Source organism: Sciurus carolinensis, chromosome 8 (assembly GCF_902686445.1).
Source record: "Sciurus carolinensis chromosome 8, mSciCar1.2, whole genome shotgun sequence".
NCBI lineage: Eukaryota > Metazoa > Chordata > Mammalia > Rodentia > Sciuridae > Sciurus > Sciurus carolinensis.
In genome coordinates this window covers 43,367,998-43,393,749 of record NC_062220.1, presented here as the reverse complement: position 1 = coordinate 43,393,749, position 25,752 = coordinate 43,367,998, and the positions used below count along the sequence as shown (strand labels likewise).

The window sequence follows — 25,752 nt, the reverse complement described above, 5'->3', positions numbered from 1 at the left end:
TGATGAAAACATAGTTGTGTGGCCTTCTAGCTCAGATTTAATTGCATTTAAAATTCCTTTCTGCACCTGTACTGAAGATCACAACCCAATATTAATAAAGTAGGCTTAGAGCAGTGTAGCACCTAAGCAATTGGTTCTTGACAAACGTTATTTACCTAACTAGAGTTTCATTTCAGAGTTAACATGTCTCTGTGCTACTTGAATAAAGCACTCATCTGAAAACTCTGTTAGACATTTTAACCCAATTTAATTTATTCCCTGAAAGTTTAATCCCCTGCTGAAAAGAGTAGTTGCAAATTTTCCAGAGTTACAATTCACTGAAGTGAAAAATGTTTAATGACATCATTGGTCCTGAGCTTCAAGAGTTTAGTTAAAAGTCTTCCTCAAAATGTAAAATGGGGGGCAAGAGTTAATAGGATATTTTATATAGTTACATTTCAATCCTCTTCCAAATCTTTCTAAAGTCACTTGCATCTCTGCCATTAAAGCTGTATGAAATGAGTTGCTTAGACGTCTCTCGGGAGTTGGAGTAGGGGGGAAGAAAACACTTAAATTTTAAACCACAAAAGCAAATCTCTTCTGAGCTTTGACATTTAAGTGGCTCATTCAGTCATTTTACATTTTATAAAATTCTTTTTGTAATCACTTCCCCCAATCACAGCAATATTAGGTGCCAACTGTCTCCAGTTCTCTCCTCAGCTGTACATGACAGCAGTCTCCAGTTCACAGCACAGAATGCTTTGGCACGCACATGCCATCAACCCAGACTTGGGTTTTTACAGTAAATTATGGAACAGAAGTCTATTTTATGTTATTGAAATATTTTTGGTTTGACTGCCAACGAGTGGGGATGAAAACATGGGAGGAGAGAAAATAAAATCTGAATTGACTTTGTTTTTGGCACTATAGAAAGCATTTTGCTCTCCTTTATAGTCTCTTAAAAACCTAATTATTCATTTGGCAGATATACCTCTATAGCACAACTGGATAGTTGTTTTAAAATATGCAAAGTGCAGATTTTGGAGTTAATAGGAGATAATGACTGCTTTACAGCCTGTCAGGTCATGGCCTATTTGGCCTGGTTACAGAGATATTGCTCCATGGTTCAGCGCTCTGAGAGCTGGTGATGGCTCCAGTCCAGCAAGGTGTCGTTGACATAATAAAAAGTAAGGGTTTCTCTGAAACTCTAATGGGATGCTCTGTAAAGCATAGATCAAAAATGTCATGACTTTGATGGCACAACCCTGATGGGGATGTTGGGTGGTATGTTTTCTTCCTGTGTTACTAAAATAGCAGCAGCAGAAACAACCAAAAATCTATGTGCAAAGTCATAATTTCACATTCTAAAACTAGGATTGTTAATAAAAATTATATTATATTTGGAGCCTAATCACTTCAAAAAGATAGCAGCTCTTTGGTTGCCAGAATGACTTGAAAAGTTCCCATTTAGACACTTCCCATTGGCAGGGGCATCTGGTTTGATGCAGCGCGAAAGCTTTAGCTTGGATCCAAGTCCTACATTCTTAACACTGTGCCTCACTACCTAAAATGTGCAATTTTTTATACCTGAATTTAAATTATGAAAACAAAATTCTTTCATGCAAAGATAAGTACATGGATCAATATAGCCATCTTGATGAATAAAACTTAAAATAAATATTAACACCTACCATTTATTGAAAAGTAACACTTCAGCTGCATTTTTTCTAATTTCAAAAATAGTGCTGGGACAAGGGTGTTAATATCTCTAATTTAGAATGATAAAATTTAGGTTCAAGGGGTTATGACTTTGAAATTAATTACCATTTGACTATAAAATCCCTGCTGGATATATAGCAAGTATCTATGTACCTGAGCACCTGTGTATATCGTGATCTGCTTGTTAACTCCTTTTGGGGAGTGATGATTCAGATTATAGTTGAACTTAAAATTCTACATCCAGGATGGAAGTCTGAAAATACCTCTACTTGGTCAAGTGTCCATTCTTGATTTATGTCCATTGAAGGAGCTGAACCAATGTGATGCATGCTCTTGTTAAATGGCAATAGGTTGGACAACTTGGTTTTTTTTTTTTTTTTTTTTTTTGTTTGTTTGTTTTTTTGGTGGTGGAGAGTAACTGCAGAACAACTTTGTAATTTTAGGTCAGAAGAACAGAAGATCCAGGACAGAATCCAAATGCTGCTTCCCTGGACTTCTAGGGAAGTCTCTTAGGCAGCAGGCCTTGCTTTCCTTGACTCTCATTAGGTTACTGATGTCTACCTCTCAAGAGGGTTGCTGGAGATCAGTTCACTCACAAAATGTGCTAATGTGTGATGAAAATGATAGACACTATTGATATTATTTTTAAAGTCTTTAGTTTAAAATGCATATAGCTATACACCAATATGATGTATGATGTATTGATGTTTTGACCAAAAATGGACGATATACAGAATGGTGGTTCCACATAAATATAAGGAACAGAAGAATTCCTACCTCCTAGTGATGCCATAGCCCTCCTAATGTTGTAGGTAGTGCATTAGTCATGTACTTGTGGTCATGCTGGTGTAAGAAACCTACTGCACTTCCAGACACATAAAAATATAATGACACAAGGTGCTGAGTTTGATCAGTAACCACACACACACACACACACACACAAACACACACACAAATGCACACCACTGTGTACTCTACATACTTGAGAGTGAAAATAAATGACTATGTTACTGACTTATGCATTTACTATCCTATAATTTTATCATAATTTTTGAGTGACTTCTTCCTACTTATTAAAAAAAAAAGTTCATGGTAAAACAGTACGCTGTGTTACTTTGTCAGCAGCTTAATTCATCTCATGTTTACCTGTCTTGATTGCGTCAAGAGGCCACATCATCACCATCTACATTTATCTAAATGAACTGTGATGTTCCCACAATGACAAAATCACCTAATGATGTAGTTCTCTGTCATTAAGTGATACATAACTTCGATGTTAGCCTCAAACTGATAGATCAGTTCAGTGAACCCAGAAAATAGATTTTTTAAAAACATTAGCCTCATTTAACCAAACTGTAAAATGAAGGGGCCCAGAAAATGACATGATTTAATGAGTTTATTGTCATTAATACTAAAACTATTGTACATAATGCAAATTAATTACCTGTAAAATCACATTAACTCGTCTAAATGACTTACGAGGCTATGATTTAATATAGTAACTATAATATTCTCTCTGCAACTACTAAAATCATTGCTTCCTAAGCTCTCAAATCAAAGAATATGTGCTCACTGCTAATGTCTTTGTCAACCTATAGTTCTACAACTTTTTTACAAAATGATTTGTGATTGATATCCACGCAATCCAAACTGGAGCACTGTAGAATTTATCAAGCTTATGTAATTTTTCTTCTGAACTACTTTAGAACCTCTGTAAGGGCAGAATATGATGGCTCCACTTTACCCTCAAAGTGTCTCAGAAAAATACATGCATACATCCATATATGCCTACATGAGAGAGAGAGCAATGAAGTAATGTGATGGAATGAAATCAATTGGTGAATCTACATGAAGGGTATAAGGAAGTTTCTTTTAACTTTTGGTAACTTAGAAATTTTTCAGTAAAAATTGCAAATATATAAACATGAATGCTGCTTTCTGTGCATATTCTAATTAAGATGGACTTTCTTTGCAGTCTATTTAAAAAACCAAGATTACTTGGAGAAAGATGTTTTAAATTATAAATGCATTTCTTAACTATTCAAAACCAGCCTCCACTTTGAGGAAAAACACATAAATCTCATGCCTTCTTTTAACATAATATAGAACCACGATATAAACATTTTGAATAACAGGTGGTACATTTGGAAAGTGCTGCTTAATACCGTGCATATTCAACCCCATTGCCAATTCCAACACTGTCCTCAGTATATATTATAGCTTACACTACCCTGAGTTTCCTTTAGTACTTCCTGTTGAGAATCACTGGCCACTAAGTTTACAGCAGGAAAGAAGCTCCAAAATACTAAAACCTTTATCCTTAAGAAAGTAAAAAGTAGTGATGTATGTTATATGGAGAGAGTTACCTTACAGATGGATTTGAGATGAGCAAAATAACTTCTCTGAGATAATTTTGGAAAACAATTAAAATCATAGTTACTTTAATTCTTACTGATGAATTTGTTTGCTTATTTATTTTTCCAGAATGGAAGAGAGAATCTGACACACTTTGTTGTTTTTGTTTTTGTTTTTTTCCTTCTTAAAATAAATCTTCTAAAAATAGGTTCTAATGGGATGTTTAGAAGCACATGTGAAATACTTTCCCTTTTAGAATCTGCAGAATAATTCCCTTTGTGTTATCATTTTGCTTGGTTGAGAACCTGTGACAATCAATGTGATTCTCTCCTAATTCCTGGCAGTCACAATTCACACTGAAGCCTGGGAAGGGCCTGAGCACAGGTTTGTGTCCCCGGTCAACCCAGAGGTTCCTGAACTGTACTCACAATGCTCTGGGTTAAATGCCTTTTTGTTTCAGAGTTGAAAATTGAGGCCAAAGTTCTACTGTCTCTTCCTTTTCCACATTTAAGAACCTCTTCTCAAAGGTGTGCCAGTTTCTTTTTTTAATGCCACCCACTGATTTCCAGAGTTTTGTAAACTCTGAAGAAAACAGTAAGGAAAACCTTAGAACATGAGGAGTGGGCTGGAGGTGAAGAAGCTATCACCACAGTTTTGAACTGTCCCTGATCTTCTTGGTCGCCTTACACAAGTTACTTCAGCACTGTGGGACTCAGCTTTCCAAGTATAAAATACTTTCAAAGGCCCCTTCCTGCTTCAAATGACTTGTGGTTCTAACAGTCATGAGTTTTCCGTAGATGACCACAAAGCAAAAGTGTCACAGTCAAACTGTGTTTATTTATACTTTGTGAAGTCTATAGAGTAAAACCCCAAATGCCTTCCAGCCTCGCATTTTTAATATCATTTTAATTTATGCTGTTAATGGACACTTTATAGCTCCATTTTAAGCCTTTGCAAACATAACCATAAAATTGGTTCTATTGCTTTACATTTCAAAAACTTACTACATTTCCCAAGTAAATAGACATTTGTGCAAAGAAATAGACTAACATATGCCTAACTGCCTGTTTCAAAGCAATTATTATTTGTCAATACAAGTGTCCACTTGAGGATTACAACCAAAATGCCCCCAGAAAGTTTAGCAGTCTCTGTTGAAGGAATTTCTGCTTTTAGAATTCCATCTGTACTTCTTTCATTACCATCTTAGATCAAATTTCTGGAAAATTTAAGAAAGAAAATCCAGGGCATGATGCTAATTTTCTTGCAATACAAGAGAACATGCTCATCATTTCACCAAGTTTTTCTCACATTTGTAAAAATACTATTCTATGTTCATTAGCCATTTTTGCTTTTATTTGCTCTTCCTCCAAATTAAAGGAAAATAAACTTATTTGGGAATTTTTTAAGTGTTGCATTCCCGTTTAGTTATCATGACCTGTAGCAGTCATTCATGTTTGATAAAATTGGTAAAATACCACTTTTTTCTCTTGCATTACTCTGCACATTTACAGAATTACATAAAGCCCCCATGAAGGATTATAATATAAGCACATTTATGTATGCCATAAAGTGAGCTGATTATCTGTTTACAGGGCATGCTAATCTACAGAGTGATGTCATTGTGTGTGAGTGGCACTCCTCTCAAACATGTATTTATTCATTCAACTGTAGAGTACCTACTTGGTATTGTATAATGTATAGCAAAACAAAAACAAAAGTAAACAAGCAAATGAAACCTGGGAACAAGGCATTAGATGGAACTCCCATGGAGATGATAGTTCAAGGTCCAGTGAAAACAATTTTGTGTGTGTGTATATATTCCCATATATGTATTGCATTTATGAAGGAACAGGACAGGATACTAAAAGAAGATTTGTGATTCCTATGGAAAAGAGGTTTATGCTGAGCAAAAAAATGAAGAGCTGACTTAGCAAAAGGGAAGAGGTAGCAGCAAGAAGGAAAGGCAGCCCATACAAAGGTCTTGGGGTTGGAGGACAGGGCACATGAAAATGTCTGATGTGACCAGAATCAAGCGACCAAAGGGAAGAGAGGCCAAGATGAGTCTGGAGACATTGACAAGTACTGCATTGCTGCAAATGAGCAAACAAATATAAATATCCTATCATTGAGTACACCCTGTATCAGGAACACAGGGCTCACTACAGATTCTTCAGTTGGCCTGGGCATCTAGTAGTTGTTCTTTGAGCAACAGCATCTCCTTACTGGTCTCTGCAGGTCACAGAAGAGGCGGCTCCCAGGAACTGCATCAGCCAGCAGTTACTACAAAGTTTCCTGGTCCATGGTCTTTATTCAAAGTGCCCTGGGACCCTTAACTCAATTTTGACTGACTTTAAGCAACTTGAGCAGACTGCAGACATGTATCCTACCTATGCCCTCTAGTGGCAGCTGGAGTATTACCCAGCTCCTTTGGAGAGGGTAATTAAACTAACTCTCAAAACTAGGTGTGTGTAGGCACCCACTGGGGAGAACATTCTCTGATCATAATCTGTTCTTCTTTTAATTCTTCTATTTTAAGGTAATTAAAAGAAGTGAAAGGGAACCTTCCATATCTGACTGCTAATTAGTTTTTACCCAACCTCTTTATTGTGACTTCTCACATGGCACCTTTTTCCCCTTAGCGCCTGACTTTTAAATATGAGATTCTCCACGCCATGTTTTAAGAAAGTGGGAAGAGGGATAGGACTGGTGAAAGACAGACATCTTATCCAGACTCATGGAGCACAATCACTTGTGATTCACAGCTGACAGAGATTAGACTGCAGTTACCTAATGCTAGGAATCTTTATAGGCAGGACATTAGAGAAAGCATGTTAGTTTAGGAATTTTCAAGGGAATAGTTCTTTTGTAGAAAGAATAGTACTTGAAGTTCTCTCAGCAAATAGGTGTGTCTTCCCAGAGTTGTGCTTAAGAGCTCATTGTGGGACCTGATGCTCTAGGTTGGATATGTTTTTAACACCTTTTGCTCTAACCAAAGCATGATTTGAAAATATGTATTTATTTATTATTAAAGTTTTTATAAAACTTCAACTCCAGCACCACCAATTTTGCTGAATAAATGAGGGGGTCTATTCTCTCTAATAGTCTTTCTCTTTTTTGGGGAAATACCACTGAAGAACATTGAATTTACTTCTCTTCATATCATTGGAGAATACCAGTTCATTGGACTTTTATAGGAGTGTGTAGGGACTGCATTTCCAGAATCTTTGCCCTTTTTTGTATTTGTGGTTTGATTGACTTGTTGTCCATCCTGCCCCTGGGAAACTCTGATCAGTGTCCATACACTATAGCTGGATTAAAGAGAGACTTGAGAAGAATTTTTTAATGAATCCAAGATCTAAGCATTCTTCAGCTGATATTTCTTTGAAACTGGTCTCCATCAGTTCATTTACATAGTGATTCTTCCTTCATTTATTGAAAGTTGTCCAAATCAACCTCTGGATTACAGAGGGTGTTAAGTCGGCATATTGCATCAAAAAACATCAAAGTCACTATTTTCTCAGGAATTTGAGTCCTTATTGTATAAGTGTGATATTGTTACTCTGTATGTTCTCATATACCCCTGTCTTATATGACAACGTATGTACACATGGGTTGCTGGAAATAGGGTTGGAAGGTGTCTTTGTCTGTTCATGTTGCTATAATAGAATATGTAAGTCTAGATGTTTAGGAAAGAGGTTTATTCTGGCATATGATTTTGGAGTTTGAAAGATTCAAACTTGGGTTGCTGCAGCTGTGAGAGTCTCATACTGTGTCATAACATTGAGGGTGACATTACATGGAAGGAGAACTTAGAGGTGAGCAGCCCATGCAGAGAAGGTCAAACGTGGGGTGTTCTCATTTTACAGCAACCCATTTTCAGTAATTAATCCAGTCTGTGAGACCTAACCCACTTCCATAATGTGCATATTAGTTGATATTGAATGTAGTGATATGTCCTTTCAGGCACCATCCCTTCAAGATTTCACCATCTCCAAATACATTGGTGAATAGGTTCTGGTACATGAATCTGAGAGGGACAAGACATACCAAAAGCATAGAAGAAGGTGTGTCAATTCTTTCTCATTTTGTTTATTCTAGACAGTTCTGTACTTTATTTGACTTTAAGAAGCTATAAACTTGTCCATTAGCATTCACAAAATAGGCCTTGTAATGGACAATCACTCATGTTGACCTCTGATTCAAATAGAGAGAAGCTATCCCTACATATAGGACATTTTTCTTTTGTTTAAAGACATCTGGATTTACTGAAAAATTTAAATCTTTTTATGAATAATGAAAAAATGATGCTGTAGTGGCTTCATTTTAGTGAGGAAATAGTCTACCAATGTGTTATTTTAAGCATTTGGTTCATTATTATAACCATGTACCCAGGGGCCCTCACATAAGATACTACTTATAAATTTTAAAAGAAAGTAATATAAAATATTAACTGTTTTATCAGGGTTATTTTATCCCTGTTAATGGAATGTCATACATTTATTAACAAGAGAACCAACTTTTGCAATGCAAACCTGAATGATCTGTAATTATGTTTTGAGAGAATGGCTAAGTGTTGTCATGAAGACTAATAATGCTTAATTTCTCATCAATATTAATGTGACTGTGTCAAAAGTTATGTGTGTGTGTGTTTATAAAGTGAGCATGATGGAAGGGTAATATTTTCACAGAATTTTATTTATCAGTAGCAGTAGTTTGTGGTTCTTCACGAAGCATGTTTGCCCCCAGTATTAAACAACCAAGAATATTTTCATGATAATTTTCATAAGAATAACTACAAAAAATGATGGAAAGGGAAAGATATTTATTATGGTTATGCAAACTTGAGAGGAGTGCAGTTACTCATAATTAGAACCATCAATACGATATCTAATGTAACACTTAGTACCCTGTGTTGGAAATGTGCCACCCTTCAATGGCATGGTGAGTTCATCTTAGTGTAACTTGCCTAAAATTCTTAGCCAATGAGGATATTTCAAACAGTTAGAAATGGCATATTTCTAACTTTTGAGGATGGCATGGAATGTCTAGGCAGACCTATGGATCTTCTCTTAAAGATGTGTTACATTATGGCCCATATTTGCCCTTATTAATTTTAATATAATCAGTGAGATCTCCTACCACCATCTATATCTAACAATGTCCACAGGTTTGTTACCATCATAATCACTTCCATTTCAATTTATTTGAACCATTTGAGCACATATAATGTCTTTACTCAGAAGACAGGAATAGAATAGTAGTGTGCATTATTAAAGTCTCGTCGTTTTCCTTCAGACTTTCATAACAAATCAGCACAATAGCTCTCAGGCACTGAGCTCAAACTATGTATAACCCTAATATTCAACGTTTTATATGTAACACCTGTATTTGTGCCTTATGTATATAAAAAACTAAAGGAATTACCTATATATCATTTTCTCTGATTTTGACCCGGAATTATGTGTGCATGTGTAAACACACACACACACACACACACACACACACACACACACACGTAGTTTCTAATAGTTTGTAAGGCAAGAACAATAAATATACAGGCATGCATTTTATACTGTGATATGTGCTACAAGGAAAGCATCTTCACAAAAACCCAATGAGTTAAAGTATCATCTCCATTTTACCATTGGAGAAACTGTGGCTTTAAGGTGTCATTAATAAGAAAGTAGCAGAATTTGGATTGAGACCTGTGATCTTTTCAATTCAGTTTCCCAGCACCTACTGGGTTAAGGAAGAGGCAAAGTTCCTTTTCTGCTTTTCCCCTGTTCATGAAGCACTACTTTGTAGCAGAAGGACCTGATGTATTTTGTTGTTGTTGTTGTTACTTATGTTTTTGTTTCCTTTTAAATTTTTTAATCAATTTATTTTAGGCTTTCGCAAGGTAAAGTTTACAAATAAAAATTGTATATGTTTAAGGTATACAATGTGATGTTTTGATATATGTTTACATTATGAAATGATTCCCACCATCAAGTTAATTAACATATTCATGACCTCACCTAATTAACATTGTTTTCTGGTGAAGATCTACTCTTTTAGCAGATATTCGAGTATACAATACATTCTTACTAACTATAGTCACCATGCTGCACATCATTATTTATTATCTCATAACTGGAAGTTTGTTTTCTTTGACTGTAATCTTCCCATTTTCCCTGTCACTAGGCCCTGGTAATTACCATTCTGCTCTCTCTGAGTTTAATTTCTTCAGGTCCCACCTACAAGTGAGATCATGCAGTTAATTGTCTTTCTGTGTGTACTATTTCACTTAGTATAATGTCCTCTAAGTTTATCTATATTGTTGCAAATGACACTTTATTTAAGGGGTTTTCTTCTCCCTTAAAGCTGCATAATAATCCATCTTGTGTGTGTGTGCATGTGAATTTTCTCTATGTATTCAATCATTGATAAGACACTCAGGTCAGTTCCATAGCTTGATTACTTAAATGCTGCAATGAACATGGGGCTGTGTTTATCTCTTTAGGATACCTTTCCTTTGGATGTGCACCAGAACTCAGATTGCTTTATAAAGTGGTAGTTCTCTTTGTAGTTTTTTGAGGAATCTTTATTTTTTCATGACTTATAACCATTACCATCTCCTGACATTGCACAGGTGTTCCCTTTTCTCCACATCTTTACCCACATTTGTTATCATCTGATGTTTGATAATAGCCATCCTAATAGGTTGAGGTGATATCTCATTATGGTCGTGACTTAAAAGAAGCATTGTATTTTTGATGTTCTAACCCATTTCCTCTGGTTTCTCACATATAATACAAGCATTCAGGGTATTGTCAATGAAATGCAATCTCTGAATTCAAAAGAGAGAAATCTCTGGGGGCCACATGTTCGCCCCAAATCTTGGATTTTGCCTAAAGAGTCTATTTTTCGCTATTGAAAAATGATGTAGGTAACAATCTAAACCATGTTGTGAACTTGTTGAATGCTTTCTCTATGCTAGGCATGCTCTCCCTCAAGGTACACAATGGCATATTATAGAAAACATTCATCAGAAGAAGTTTGCAGACTTGGGAGAATTTTAGGAAAATGAACCTAATACACAGAAATATCTGCCTGCTTTTATCTAAAGTATTTAAGAAAGTAGTTAAGAAAGTCTGGCACATGTGGCTCACCATGTAAAATTTCAGAATGCTTAGGATAGAGAAAATCCTAAAATTTGTGTATCTAAATAGAACAAAATGAATTAAAGAAAGAATGAATATTTATACCAAGTATACATCTGTGACCAGTAAAGACATTTTTAGGCATGGATAATTCAAGTTGTTTATCCCATATGAACTCTTTCGGAAAGAATCATACAAACCAATACACCTTGAAAAATGAAAATCCTACACAAGAGGGATATTTGAAACAATAGTGAGCAGAGGAACTAGAAGAATCAAGTCTAAAAATAACTATGTGACCTGACTTTGAAACAATGTAAGAATTAAGGCTCTTTCACAAAAAAATTATATAAAAAGTACAAGTATGTTATATTCATAGTATAGAATTTTATATTCCAGTTTAAAGTAAGAATGAAATGTTATCTGCATATACTAGCAGACAAGCATATCTAAGATATGTTATTAGTTGGAAAATATATAATATAATCCATAAAATATGATACTGGGCATGTAAATTATGTACAAACAAGAAAAAGGTGACAACATTTAGGAACAATGTTTATCAAAATGTTGACAAGTTTCATCTCTGGAGAGAAGGCTGAGACTATTATACTGGAGTAGTGGGTAATGATGACAAAAGGTTTTCAGTTTTTATTTAATAAATTCCTGCAATAGTTGGATGTTTTGACATGTATATATTTAGGTGGAATCTATGATTAAATAATTAAAAAAAATAAAAGACATTCTGTGGAATAACCACGAATTAGCTTGTTCATTTACCAGTAGTGATCAGTAAATGAAAGCTCTAATTGAACTTCCAAATTTTCATCTGTAAGCTGAAGTTTGTGTGTGTATGTGTGTGGGGGGGGATTAAATAGATACAATGATATATCTAAAATATTAATCACAAAATCAGGCAATTAACCAATAGTAGTTAATATTGTTCAACAGATATTTAACATAGCTAATCATAAAACTGCTAAAATGAAGTTGTAGTTGGAGCAAGGCTATTTTGTTGATTAATTACTCACTGGTGAGCAATATTGTCTAGGCATCGGTTTGTTTAAAATTTTTGTTTGACTTCAAATATTTACACATTTGATGAAATAAATGCAACATTTTAAAAGAAGTCTTGATATTATTTATATTGAACAATAATGGATCAACAAAATGCACAGGTAGAAATTAAGGGGCACTTCATTGCTCTTTCACTAAAAGAGGCACATAGATGTCCAGAGATGCCTCTAGTTGGAGATAGTTCGTAGAAAGTAGTGAGCATTTTAAGAAAGCCAGTGCATAGTGACATGGGAGTGAAGGTGAGAAATGGTTTATTCTCCAAAAATGCTCTTTCAGCAGTCTTTTTAAAGATAGCATATTGACATGTTTGGAATCCCATAATGAAAAGTTAGTAGATGAAGCAGTGGGAAAGTGTGAAGACATATAAAGAAGGATCTAGATGAAAGCATGGCAACTCTCCATGTGTTCATGGTCCTTTTTTTCTCCCTAGTCCCCCACACAGATCCTATTCCACATTCACACACTTGATGTTAGGTCCAGGTTCTGTCTCTGCTTAGGTTTAAGAAAATAGCCCTTGTCTTTGCTCCTACTTTTGGATGTTCTCAAAAGACACATATACTTTAAATTGCATATACTTAATGGTGTTAAGAATCTTTATGATGTTCAACTTTTCTAAAATAGTGAGACAAATGACACTTGTTCTTTGTGGAAATGATGTGATTGGACTGGAGAGAAGCTCCTTTAGAATGTGTGTTGGTCACTTTTTGACATGGAAAATAATATTCGGTTGGGAAATGTATGTGGTGTTTTCATTGTAATATCATAGAAAAAAATATTATTAGAATTGTAGAATTGTGTTAATTAGAAGTTGTGAGGTTTTTATTTTGCCATCTTTATGCCATAATCCTCACCACTTCTCTTATCACTCAGTTATGCTAACAGCAAAAGAACTTGGGACAACCTTTAGAAATAAAATCTTTTGCTATATTTGTAAAACCAACAGTTGAGGGTGCCCTGGGTATAAGGTTTTCTTTTACATTGATGCTGTTTGTTCAGTAAGGTTCAATATCTATGTCAGTGTTATGCTTATGTTTACTTCTTTCAAAAATGAAAACTCTTAAGATGTAAAGAAATAGGATAGAAGGAGAAAGTCAGTGATTCCTGATTGCATGTGGGAGTAGGTGTGTTAAGTAGGTTGCTCTCTTTTTCATTTTGCATGACCTCTTTACCGCTGCAGACATCTAGCTTCTAATAAGGTCATTCGTAGTTGACTTGCTACACCTGCACAATATCATCCACTCACACTACAAAAACATCATTGCTACCTCCCTCCCTTCTCCATACCTGCAAGACCCGTGTTACCATTTACCTTTTGGATGGCGTCATTAGAATGACATGCAGGCACTTCAGCCTACAATGTTCTCATGGGATTTAATTTCATTCTCCAGGTGTCTTCTTAGCACTGTATTTGTTACAGGTGCAAGCAAACTCACTAATTATCAATATTTTCATGTTTTTTTTCCTTGTTATTGTGTGATACTGGGGATCAAATCCAGGCCTTGTGTATGCTAGGCAAGTACTCTATAACTAAGCTATATCCCCGACCCTTTATATTTTAATTTTGATATAGGGTCTTGCCAAGTTGCATAGTCTGGCCTCAAACTTGCAATCCTCCTGCTTCAACCTCCAACATAGCTAGTATTATGGGCTTGTACCACCTTGCTCATATTCATGTTTCTTTTTAGCCAATAAAGCATCCAGTTTAACTAATTCTCTCTCTGAAATCTCTCTTCTATCCCTATCTATTCTTTCTGTCTGTTTTTCTTGACCACTGCTTAGTTCAGGCTCCTTGGTCTCTCAAATTAAGTATTGCAATTATTTAACTAGTCTCTCTTCCCTCAGTGTCTTTCTCTACTAATTCCCCCTTCAGTGTCCAACCAGTGATTCTTCTAGAGCTAAGATAACCTACTTGAAAACAAAGCAAAAAAAATTTTTAGTTGTTCCCTGTTACCTTCGAGATTAATATTTAAATAAAGTTTTAGCAGGACCTTTGCAATTTGGCCCTGGCCTACCTCTGCCAAGTTCTATTTCTTCTCACTAGAAAAACTCTTGAAGTTCCACAGAAAGGAACTTTTTCTTTCTTTCTTCTTTCCTTCATTATTTTCTTCCCTTCTCCCTCCCCTTCCATTCCTTCCTTCCTTCTTCCTTTTTGACTTCCTTTCTTTTATTTGCTTTTTCTATTTGACAATTCAAAAATGTATATATATATATACATTTTAGTTTACAATATGGTATTTTGATATATTTATATACACGTACATATATATAAGGCACACATTGTGAAATGGCTTGATCAAGCCACTTAACACATGTATTGCCTTACATATTGTGTGTGTGTGTGTGTGTGTGTGTGTGTGTATACATGTGGTGACAATACTTAAAATCTACTCTCAGCATGATCTCACATATATGTGAAGTGTAATAAATTTAAAATCATAGGAATAGAGATTAAAATGGTGGTTACCAGAGACAGGAGTGTAGTGGATGGGAGAAGTTTGTCAAAGGACACAAAATTTCAGTTAGATGGTAAGGAGTTATTTTCCACTCTTACATTTGACATATCTCTTTTCAGTTCTGTGCTTTTGGTTAGTTATGTTCCTTACATTTGGAAGAACTCCTCTGACCTATTCTCTACCTGGTGAACTCCCAAGTATTTCTTAACTCCCTGATCTAAGGATCCTCTCTTCTGTTGTCCTTCTCTTTCTACTGTGACTATGACATCTCCATGTGTACTGCTGGTAGCATCACACTGTGATTTGCTTAAATGATCCCCATTGTGAACTCCTTGAGAGCAAGAGCCATGTAACATTTTGTCTCTGTGTTTCTCTGTTTAACTCAGTATGAGTGGCATCTCACTACCTAGATTTTGAATTAATGGAACAAAATTAATCTGGGTCCTTAATATTGAACAGGTCTGAAGCCTTTGCTAAGGACCCTTCCTGGTTTTTCATGATTGATACTCTGTTTTAGACCTTGCCCAGCTCCTCTCCTAATCTCAGTGAGAGTGAAGGGAGGAGAGAATGAGAATATTCAAGATCGTGCTAGTTATTATAGCTGAGACCTGCTTTGATGCTGTACTCCAGCAGATGTTTAGAGGCCTCTTGACTCTCAGCACTGCTCGCTGCTTTCACATTGCCCCATTGAAGGCAAACGCTGGCATTGTGTTTGGTAGCTGAGCTGTTTCACAGTTGAACTTATGCCCATCCTTTGTTAACTGGAGCTTTGCTACCTATTCAACCTGCCATATTTGTTAGGTTGTCGCAGCAGCCCTTTCACAAATATATGCTTTTTTCTTTCCCTTTATTTTCCCAGTATCTCAGTACACATTTGATTAGGGCTCAATACATGTTTATGGGTTAGTTAAGAGTCTGTTTTTAAAAATGTGTTTAAGTGTGTTTTATTTTTGCAAGAACACTTACCACATCTACCCTCTTAAGCTTCCAAGTGTACCATACAGCAGTGTAGGCTGTAGGTACAGTTGACCAGCATATCTCTAGATGAAATTCATTTCATCTTTTTTAACTGAAACTTGAGCCCTGTTTACTCCCTGTTTTCCCTTCCACAACTCCCAGTATGATTTATTTTTTGTTTGCCTTATATTTGTGGTTAAGCTAAAGAGAAATTTTCTTACAAGTGCTTTTTGCTCTCAAATGCTATTACAAGTTATTCACGTACATAAGCTATTCCTCCTGGGGTTTCTATGAATATCTAATGACAATAACAGCTAGTGATACTAATGGTGAACACTCCCTACATTCCAGGCCCTGTTCTGAGAGCTTTAAGTGAAGTGTCCTATTTAATCCCCGCAACCACCCTCTGAGGGTTATGGGGGGTATTCTCCCATACTCTGTAAGAGAAATCAGTCAGGCGACTTGTGTACAGCACATAGCTCTTAAGGATCAGAGGCTGGTCTGAGACTGAGATAGTGTATCTACAGAGTCACACTCACAATCTCAATAGTTGTAAGAGGAAACTTAGAACCAAACAACTTCTATTCTGCAGGAAATCAGAAGCTGGTTTGCCTGTCTGAGTTGTAGAATCCTTTTGAATAAAGTGACTCTTCCTCCTTGAGATTGTATCCCCTATGTCTTGTGATTTTTCCCCTTCACTTCCCATATTCTACTGATAACTTACATTCTAAGCATCTTCTCCTCTCCTCTGAGGCAAGTTCAGTATTGGTTTGTTAGCTAGAGCATCACAGAAACATTTTGTTACAGCCCCGTGTAGCTGCTGAGGTGTAAGTCCTAAGCCACTACCAGTACATACCTGTATTTGTTTTGCCAGTGGGAAACTATCTAATTCCAAGGAAATTCCAAGGAAATTTCAGGGAATATGCATTTTTATACTAAACCATAAATATAGGGATTGTGATAAGGACAATGTAATTTAATTAGGAAATTACAGATTTGGTTGTTTAACCAATCTTATTAAAACAAATCACACACACACATATACCCCACACAAACCTTAAAGATTTGTACTACTCTTACCAGTTAATGTTAATTTTAAATTTGATGCTACAGTTACTCTGTGTTATAGAAAAATACTATATTTTGAAGTGCACTTCATTCAGGGAATTAGCAGGAAAATTTTAGTTGTTTCTATTCATTTTGTAAATCTAATGAAATGGTATTATCTGTGGGTCTACTATGGATTTCCCTTTTGGTAAAATAGTAAAAGCTGCCCCACAATGAACTGGCTTTATCATAAAGCAAAGAGGAAAGGACGAAAATTGCATGCTTTTTCCTTACACATTTCTGTACATAATTCTTCTCTCCCAAAGAATTCCCTTCCAATTTTCATCCCTTTAGGGCATGATATCCAGTCAATGTTGAAAAATCATTTTTGCAAAAGCAACCAATTTGCTATTTTTAGGCATTTATTGCTTGAATATGCTCCATTTCTGGAATAATGTTTGGCATAGTGAGAATCTGTGAGCAGGCAATAGTTTGGGTGCTGGGGAAAGAGAAGAAATACCAATGCAAGGGTTAAGCAGAAGTGAAAGAGAAGTACCAGTACTAAAAGAAAGTTGGCAACAAGGACTGTCTTTTCTCAATTCCCAGCATTTTCCCCAAGATCAGAAATGGTCCATGTAATAGGTGTCTTGGACTCCACACCAGGGTGTTGGTTCGATTCTGTAGGAGGTAGGTTTAAAAGTTTGAAGAGTGACTGTGTACAAAAGACTGGTCTGTGCTTCCTTAGCTATGACCCTACATGTCCTCCCCCATAATTTTTCCATTCTTTCTGAGCCTCATCCCATCCTTAGGGTGTGATTCTCAATTGTTCTGTGCTTGTCTCTTCTTTGGTAACTTCTGCACACAAAGGCCCTCTTTATCGTCCACCAAGGCATTGCTGTTGCCTTGGGGATCACATAGCAGATACATCAAGATGCAGGCTAGCAAGCTAGTTGAGGGAGGTTTGTGTTAGCCTATCCAGTGTTTCTATCTTAGCTTTTTAGTGTACAGATGTAGCATGTAAACTCATAATAGAAACTTCATTTTATCTTAGATGCAATGAATTTTCCTGGGGATAAATTTGAAGGATTTCTTAAACTCAGCATTTTTGGGAATAGATCAGCTTTGACTGGTATTCTTTCTTGGATGGAAATAGTCCTATATCACTCACATTGTCTCAGAATGAACTGGACACGGAAGAAACTACTTGCTAGCATGTGGTGAATAGCTCATTGATCCAAAGGCATTTTTATAAAAGCAGGATGATAAGATCTAAGAGACTTTTTTTACAGATTAGTTTATCAAGACCCTTTGCATCAATGTCCCATTCCATCCAGATTCCAGTGTTTGGCTTCACAATCTCAGGTAAAGCTACTCTTAGACCAAATCTCCATATGTAGCATTTGGTGATCTTTCTCTAATTGTCTTCAAACATCACTTTGGGATTCATAATAACAGTTAAGTTTACTGCAATTTTCCCATGTGCTAACCACTATTTTAAAGTTTTACATGTCTTAGCTCCTTTAACCTCAGGACAACCTTATAAAGTAGACAACTGTTTTAGTCATATTTTTTTGCTGTTGTAACTAAAGACTAACCAGAACAATTTTAGAGGAGGAAAAGTTTATTTGAGGGTTCACAGTTTCAGAGGTCTCAGTCCATAGACAGCTGGCAACATTCCTCAGGACTTAAGGTGAGGCAGGACATCATGGCAGAAGAGAGTGGTAGAGGGAAGTGGCTCACATGATGATCAGGAAGAGAGAGGCTTTGCGCACCAGATACAAAATATATACCCCAAAGACATGCTACTCAATGCCCACCTCCTCCAGCCACATCCTATCTGTCTTCAGTTACCATTCAGTTAATCCCATCAGGAAATTTATTGGGCTAAGGCTCTCATAACCCAATCATTGTTCCTCTAAACCTTCTTGCATTGTCTCAAACATGGCCTTTTGGGGGACACCTCATGTCTAAACCATATCAACAGCATTGTTACCTTCATTTTACAGAGACAGGAAACTGAGGCAGAGGGAGGTTAAAGAACTTTATCACAAGGGGGCACAACTTGGAAGTGGTAGATCTAGGAAAGAATCCTAGGGAGTCTGGCCATGAAGTCCAAAGGTCTTGTTCCTCCTGGAGTTAGGATAGATTCCTTTCAACCCTGGTGGCTGATAAAAAGAAATTTCTAGTCCAGGGTATATCATAATAAAAGGTCTGCATGGCTAAGTCTATAGAGGGGTCTCTACAATTCAACTCTAGTTCTTAATGGTTTGACTTTAAAAAATTCTTCAGGAATCACCTTTTACTTTGGTAACAGTTTATAAAGAAACTACAGAGTCCAATGAGGCTGTGAGTAGTAATCAGGATATGTCTGATATAGGCCGTAGAGGTTTCTCAGGACTGGTTCTCCAGGTGTCTGGAAATGGAGGCTTATAGTGAAAGTTGACTTTTTAATGGGCACCTGGAGACTCCCTTCAGCATCCCTAACCTAGACCAGTCAGTCTGAATTTTAAATGGTTTACTTGTATTGGCTGTTTTGACTCCTTTGGGTCCTCGGCTGTAAGTCCTCTATGTCAGGATCAGAAGTCACTGCTTTAACTTTAGGCCAGTGAAGCCATTGGGACACTCTTTCCTCTGAATCTCTGGTTTAGTTGATTAACTAGTTCTTCCAAAAGAGGGAAGATTGGGATTTTAGGAGAATGCTTTTTTTTTTTTTTTAATACAACTCTCACGATCTAACCTGAACTGACATTTTGTGTGTTGTTTTGCTTCTCTATTATCTCTAAGACATTGAATATTGGATGTCTTAATTTATGTTCCTATTTCTAGACCATGTTTTAAGTTCATTTAGATAAAACATTATGGGGCTGGGGTAGAGCACTTGCCTAACATCTGTGAGGCACTGGGTTTGATTCTCAGCACCACATAAAAATAAATAACGGTATTGTGTCCATCTACAAGTAAAAAAAAAAATTAAAAAGATAAAACATTACATCTCATAGCTATGCCAGATGTTTAAGATAATAAACATATTATTTTATTTTGGTCAGTTAAAGTATCTTGGAGTCCCATGCAAAATTAATTTTTCAAACGACTGTGGCATGAACAATTGAAAATCTAGAGTTGTTAGTTAACATATTTCAGAGAATCACAGTTTTAAATTTATGGTAATTTTGAAGAAGAAAAAGAACATCATGATTTATAAAATTTTATTTCCAAAGTATTAGGATTTTGGTGTTTAGAAATTGTTAGTTTGATGTGTGCTTGAATTTAATTGGTTTTCTCATGCTAGGTGATCTTTTTCCTCCACTAGTCAGTGTTTTTATATATACTTCTAGGTCATGTTTAGTGGATTTCATCCACCCACACCGTTCCTCTTCTACTATTATATAAAAATAGAAGTGGCATTTTGTTACATCTTAATAAATATTGGCTAGATACTGGAGGCATTTTAAAAAAGAAAAGTGTCATTTAATTCTGAGCCTTTGAGAAAGGGCTTGGATCTCTGTGTTAGGTGATCTCAGATGCAGAGATATAAATGCCAATTTTCTGTTCCATTTCTAGGTTACATGTGCCAATTTAACGAATGGTGGAAAGTCAGAACTTCTGAAGTCGGGAAGCAGCAAATCCACACTAAAGCACATATGGACAGAAAGCAGCAAAGACTTATCTATCAGCCGACTCCTGTCACAGACTTTTCGTGGCAAAGAAAATGATACAGATTTGGACCTGCGATATGACACCCCAGAACCTTATTCTGAACAAGACCTCTGGGACTGGCTGAGGAACTCCACAGACCTTCAAGAGCCTCGGCCCAGGGCCAAGAGAAGGCCCATTGTTAAGACGGGCAAGTTTAAGAAAATGTTTGGATGGGGTGATTTTCATTCCAACATCAAAACAGTGAAGCTGAACCTATTGATAACTGGGAAAATTGTGGATCATGGAAATGGGACATTTAGTGTTTATTTCAGGCATAATTCCACTGGTCAAGGGAATGTATCTGTCAGTCTGGTGCCTCCTACAAAAATTGTGGAATTCGACTTGGCACAACAAACCGTGATTGATGCCAAAGATTCCAAGTCCTTTAACTGTCGAATCGAATATGAAAAGGTTGACAAGGCTACCAAGAACACACTCTGCAACTATGACCCTTCCAAAACCTGTTACCAGGAGCAGACCCAAAGTCATGTGTCCTGGCTCTGCTCCAAGCCCTTCAAGGTGATCTGTATTTACATATCCTTTTATAGTACAGATTATAAACTAGTACAGAAAGTGTGCCCCGACTACAACTACCACAGTGACACACCTTACTTCCCCTCTGGATGAGGACGAACAAGGGGCTGAGACTGAAGCCTGAGGAATTAATGGTCATATGACAGGGCTGTTACCTCAAAGAAGAAGGTCACATCTGTTGCCTGGAATGTGTCTACACTGCTGCTCTTGTCAACTGGCTGCAAATACGCTAGTGGAAAACAATCTGATGTAATTTCTGCCCAGTCAGCTTCATCTCTCAGTAATAGTTGTAAATCACCACAGATTTTAAAGTCATACTTGAGGACACACTCTCACATGTAGAGGTACACAAATACACACTCATGCACATCTCAGCTTGCATCTATCATCTGTTGAGAGGGCTTTCATTGTCTGACTCATAATGGTTCAGGATAAACTATCATCAAACGAAAGGATCAACTAGAAAATGTTTCTAACACTCACCATTATGGAAATCTCTTTTAAAGTCTTGAGTCCATGCTAATCAATAATCCCCACTCATGCATTCCTACTGCTTGGAGTAGCTGTACTGGTAAATAACTACTGTAGGAGTATATGCTTGTTAAAATGGAAAAATGTGTCTTTAGAGCTCAGTATTCTTTATTTTATGAACACAACAAAGTGTAGTAACTTTTTCCCAGCATATGGTAGGCACATTCAAGGTGATACAAGATGGCTCTTTTTTTTTTTTTCTTTTTCCTATGGAAGGAGCCTGTTTTCAGTAAAGATGAGCAAACATTTGGAATTTACATGTGGGCAGACATTGGGATTACATCTTTCATTGCCAGCCATTGGACATTTGCGAAGTTGAGACCAGCTAAGGCTGCTTAAAACAAGTTCTGATCATTATATAAGAAGGGAAATGCCGGGCAGACACCATGTAAGTTATAAGTGTCTGTCTTATCTTTACTACACATATTGTAACAAATTCAATATCCTAGTCTTCATTTGTATGAATGGTTTGTATTGTACATAGTTTAACCAAGTGTTCTTTGAGCTGCTTATTAATATTAAATTGTACTTGTCTCTCTGCTTGTTATTGGTTAAAAAAGAAAAAAAAAGGATATGAGGAAATCATTTTATCAATGTAGCTGTGAACTCCATTAAAAAGACAAACAATGTACAAAGCATTTATTCAGCTCAAGTATTGTTGAAAGCTATACATATACAACATTACACTGTCTGTATTTAGATATTTTATTTCTGGACAAAACAAAATGTACATAAAAATAAAACACTTAAATTTGAGTTTCAATATGCACTGTGTAAGATGGTGATTTAAATGTTTCTGACAAGAAGAACATGCTGGAATACAGTCATGGATTTGCATCTCATGTCTTTAAATTTGTATAGAATTATCTACATTGGTATTAGTTGCCCAGGCAAAACTACTTATTTCAATATCAAACCTGGGAAATAATTGTGGTATACAGCATTGCACACATTTTTGGTTTTATTGTCTTGCTAGTTAGTCAAGGAAAAAAAAAAAACCCATCAATGGACATAGGAGATAATCAAGTTCTCCTAAATTTAAGTATAAGTATTGAATTTTTTACCTGTACAGAGTCTTTACTTAGCAGGAAGAATGAAGTGAAGGCAAGTCAAGATGTCTGAAGATGGTGACTGAGATTCCCTAATTGAACTCAACTGAAAAAATTGTGGGGGCAATAGAGGGCTTCAGTCTTTAATTTATGTATAGCAGATGGGATTAAGTTTTCTATGTAACATTGTTTTTGGACATTAAGTTTTCTTAAAAAAAAAAAAACAACTAACTGCTATACATTACTCCAACAAAATAAAGAGGTAACATAAATATGTAAGGTCACCAGTTTTAAAGCCATGAAATTGGGATTGAGATGTGAAGTCTCAGAGGTTAACCAAAGAAACCAAATTAAGAATACTGATCTATTCTCATCTAATACACGTTAGGGATAAGTCTGTTTTCATATAGAAAATAATATAAATATTACAGGGGAAAAACATAGAATTCTAAAGTGAGAAGTCAGTAACTTGTTTGACAAATGAGTTTCCAACTGCAGATGAAACATACATCATTCTGTTAAATGTCCATCTCTAAAAGTCCTCCAGTATATCTGGATAACCATTTATATCCATTTATAGATGAACTTGCCATGGAATTTGGAGGCTAATATTAGAATAGACTGTCTGTGGCAGAACAGGCAATAAAAACTTCCTGGGTTCCAGCTGTTGGATGTACTTGCCAAGATAAATTTTATTATTTTGGAGTTTTTTATCAACATGATCTAAAGTTATTTGATGTAGAAAATAAGGGAAAATCATTTTTTTCTTTAAGATCTTTGATTAGTGACCTATGACTTCATTATGTGAACTGATCCATCCTTTCGTAACCCAGAATTCAACATGAGATGAAATAAGCTTCAGTTGCCCACCTCCTCTGCTTTCTAACCTCCCAGTGAAATAATGTGTTCAAATTTTTACAAATGTACAGAATACAATGACTTGGATTGTTTTTCTGTAGTTTTTCTTTAGAAGAAATATAAAATGAAAACATGTAACAAACTTCCATCAAGGACATAAATTTTAAAAAATTCAAACTGTCAGGAGTTTTTTCTAGATCTGATATATTTTTTCCAAACTTCTGCATCATCTATATGCTCCCTCTGTAACAAAGTAACCATGAGCATATAGAACTTTGATACAAGAGAAAATGTATTTGTATCTAATATGTTATTTCCTGTTTTAGAGAAGAAGGGGTTGAAGGAAGATGTCAACATGAAGATTCAAATATTACATTTAAAAACTTTTGACCAACTTGTTGATTCAACAAACTAGACAAGTTTTAACTATGTTTAAAAATGTGTTGGTTATTTGGGAAAACTATATTTTAAGCAGCACTAAGGAAACAACTTTCTCTAGAATCTTAAAAATTATTCTATATCTTGGATAAGATATAGGAAAAAATAATCTAAGTGAAATAGATTATGCAAACACAGGTTTGTCAATGACCTTTGAAACATTTTAGTAAAATCAAAATTGTTAGGAATAAAGGATTATTGGAGCTTCTTGACCAATGAAGAAAAATGGTATGTTTTTAGTTTATTTATATATGATAAAACAATTGTCATGATATTTTTTCAATTGAACCTTTTTGGCTCCATGGTTTTTGGAAGAATTTCTGTGCTTGAGTGGAAGGGACAAAACTGTTTCTAGTACATACAAAGTTCTAGAAGTGATTATTTTGCAAGTAGTTGAAATACTTGCTAAATTTAAAACTGTGGACTGAGAATCCTTAGGTTCCTTCATTTCAGCAATAAATTGTAAGCCATATTTTTGCACAGAATAGATTAAAAAAATCATGAGAAGACTGAGACAGTGTTTTCTTTTTTCTTTTTTCCCTTACTGCTTTACATGTAAGAAGCAGTTTAACCAATATAAACAGCTGTTTGGAAAAGCAATTTGCATCTCCACCATCAACTCTGAATGCCAAGTTTTAGCCTGAAGGAAATACAAATGACTGTGTGTATAAACCTTTGAAAGATTTGGTTAATACACCACTTTCAGACATTTATTTGTTTAACTATCAATCTATTAATGTATTTCATATTTATTATCTATGTTTTTATTTAAATAAAATATATATCAGTAGATGCATTCAAAAATAAAAAAAATTAAAGACACAACTTTGCATAAAAATGATTACTATTTACTTAGTTTGTAGGTGACACAAATTGATTACATTATGGCCTGAATCAAATATTGAAACCTGATCTCTAAGTCATGCTTTTCTCAGGAGTCCTGTATGTATCAAAGAATGATTGCAAGGGTTGAGGACATATGGGGAATGATTAAAAATTGTGGTGTGTCACTGACTTTTACATATAGAATAGAAATATTTTTAAGTAACATATCTGCAATTACTGTTATTTCACAAGCAGGAGAAAGAATAGATACCTTATAATCAAAGAATTTTAGTTTTGATTTGTTCAGTGAGCAAGTTCTAGAAAAACAGCTGAAAATTAGACTGGTAGTGCCAAGCAGTTGGCTGTCCTGGGTTTGACCAAAGGAACTTAAACATTTATCATCATGCATTTGCAGAAATGCACTTTCCATCCCTAAAGGATTGTCAGATGGCTTGAAAGTCCCTAGGTGTCATGGCTGCAGAAGGCATAGAGACCTTCAGTTGGTGGCTACAGTGCTATTGCCATTGGAGTTCAGGTGCTGTTTTCCAATTTCTACACTGTGAATTAGACGTACACATCTATTCATATCCTCACCTAGCAGGAGCTGACTTTTTATTTCCAGATCCTGTGTCAGGGCTTCAAAGGGGCAACTAGAGTGTTATGACTCTGACCATCAGATTCCTCTGGGAGTGGTTGTGATAAATAAATAATGCAAGAAAGTTGTTAGAATGCAACCATTGCCAAATAAGTATTTTTTTAAAATAACTGTCATTGTTCCTGCTACTGCCAAAATTTGCCTGTGACTTTTCTGAAATCCGGTTTTACTATCAAAATTAATATTTTTTGCCTTGTTCTAGAAGTTCTCACTGGAAAGCATTGCTAAGTGACACCTAATAAGCAGGTCAAAAATATCACAGGAACTTTTTAAGAGAGGTAAGCAATTGCTATTCTCTTATTACTCACAAAAAAGAAAGGGGTGCAAGTTCATGACAACAGGAGGTAAGTATTTACTGAACACTAACAGGTGAGCCATTTTCTGTATTAAGCAGTTTCCATGTGCTCCCTCACTTAGGCCTCACAACTCCATGAGGA

At 35.8% G+C, this 25,752-nt stretch overlaps 1 protein-coding gene across 1 annotated transcript in view; it reads left to right on the top strand.

Annotated features, from left to right (window-relative positions):
• Nxph1 (neurexophilin 1) overlaps positions 1-22,807 on the top strand; it is a 281,079-nt gene extending 258,272 nt beyond the window's left edge. Inside the window, exon 3 of the mRNA XM_047561674.1 lies at positions 20,291-22,807. Within this exon, the coding sequence (XP_047417630.1) occupies positions 20,291-21,052 (762 nt within the window). The 3' untranslated portion in view covers positions 21,053-22,807. The remainder of the gene's footprint in view (positions 1-20,290) is intronic.
• Positions 22,808-25,752: the final 2,945 nt, after the last annotated feature.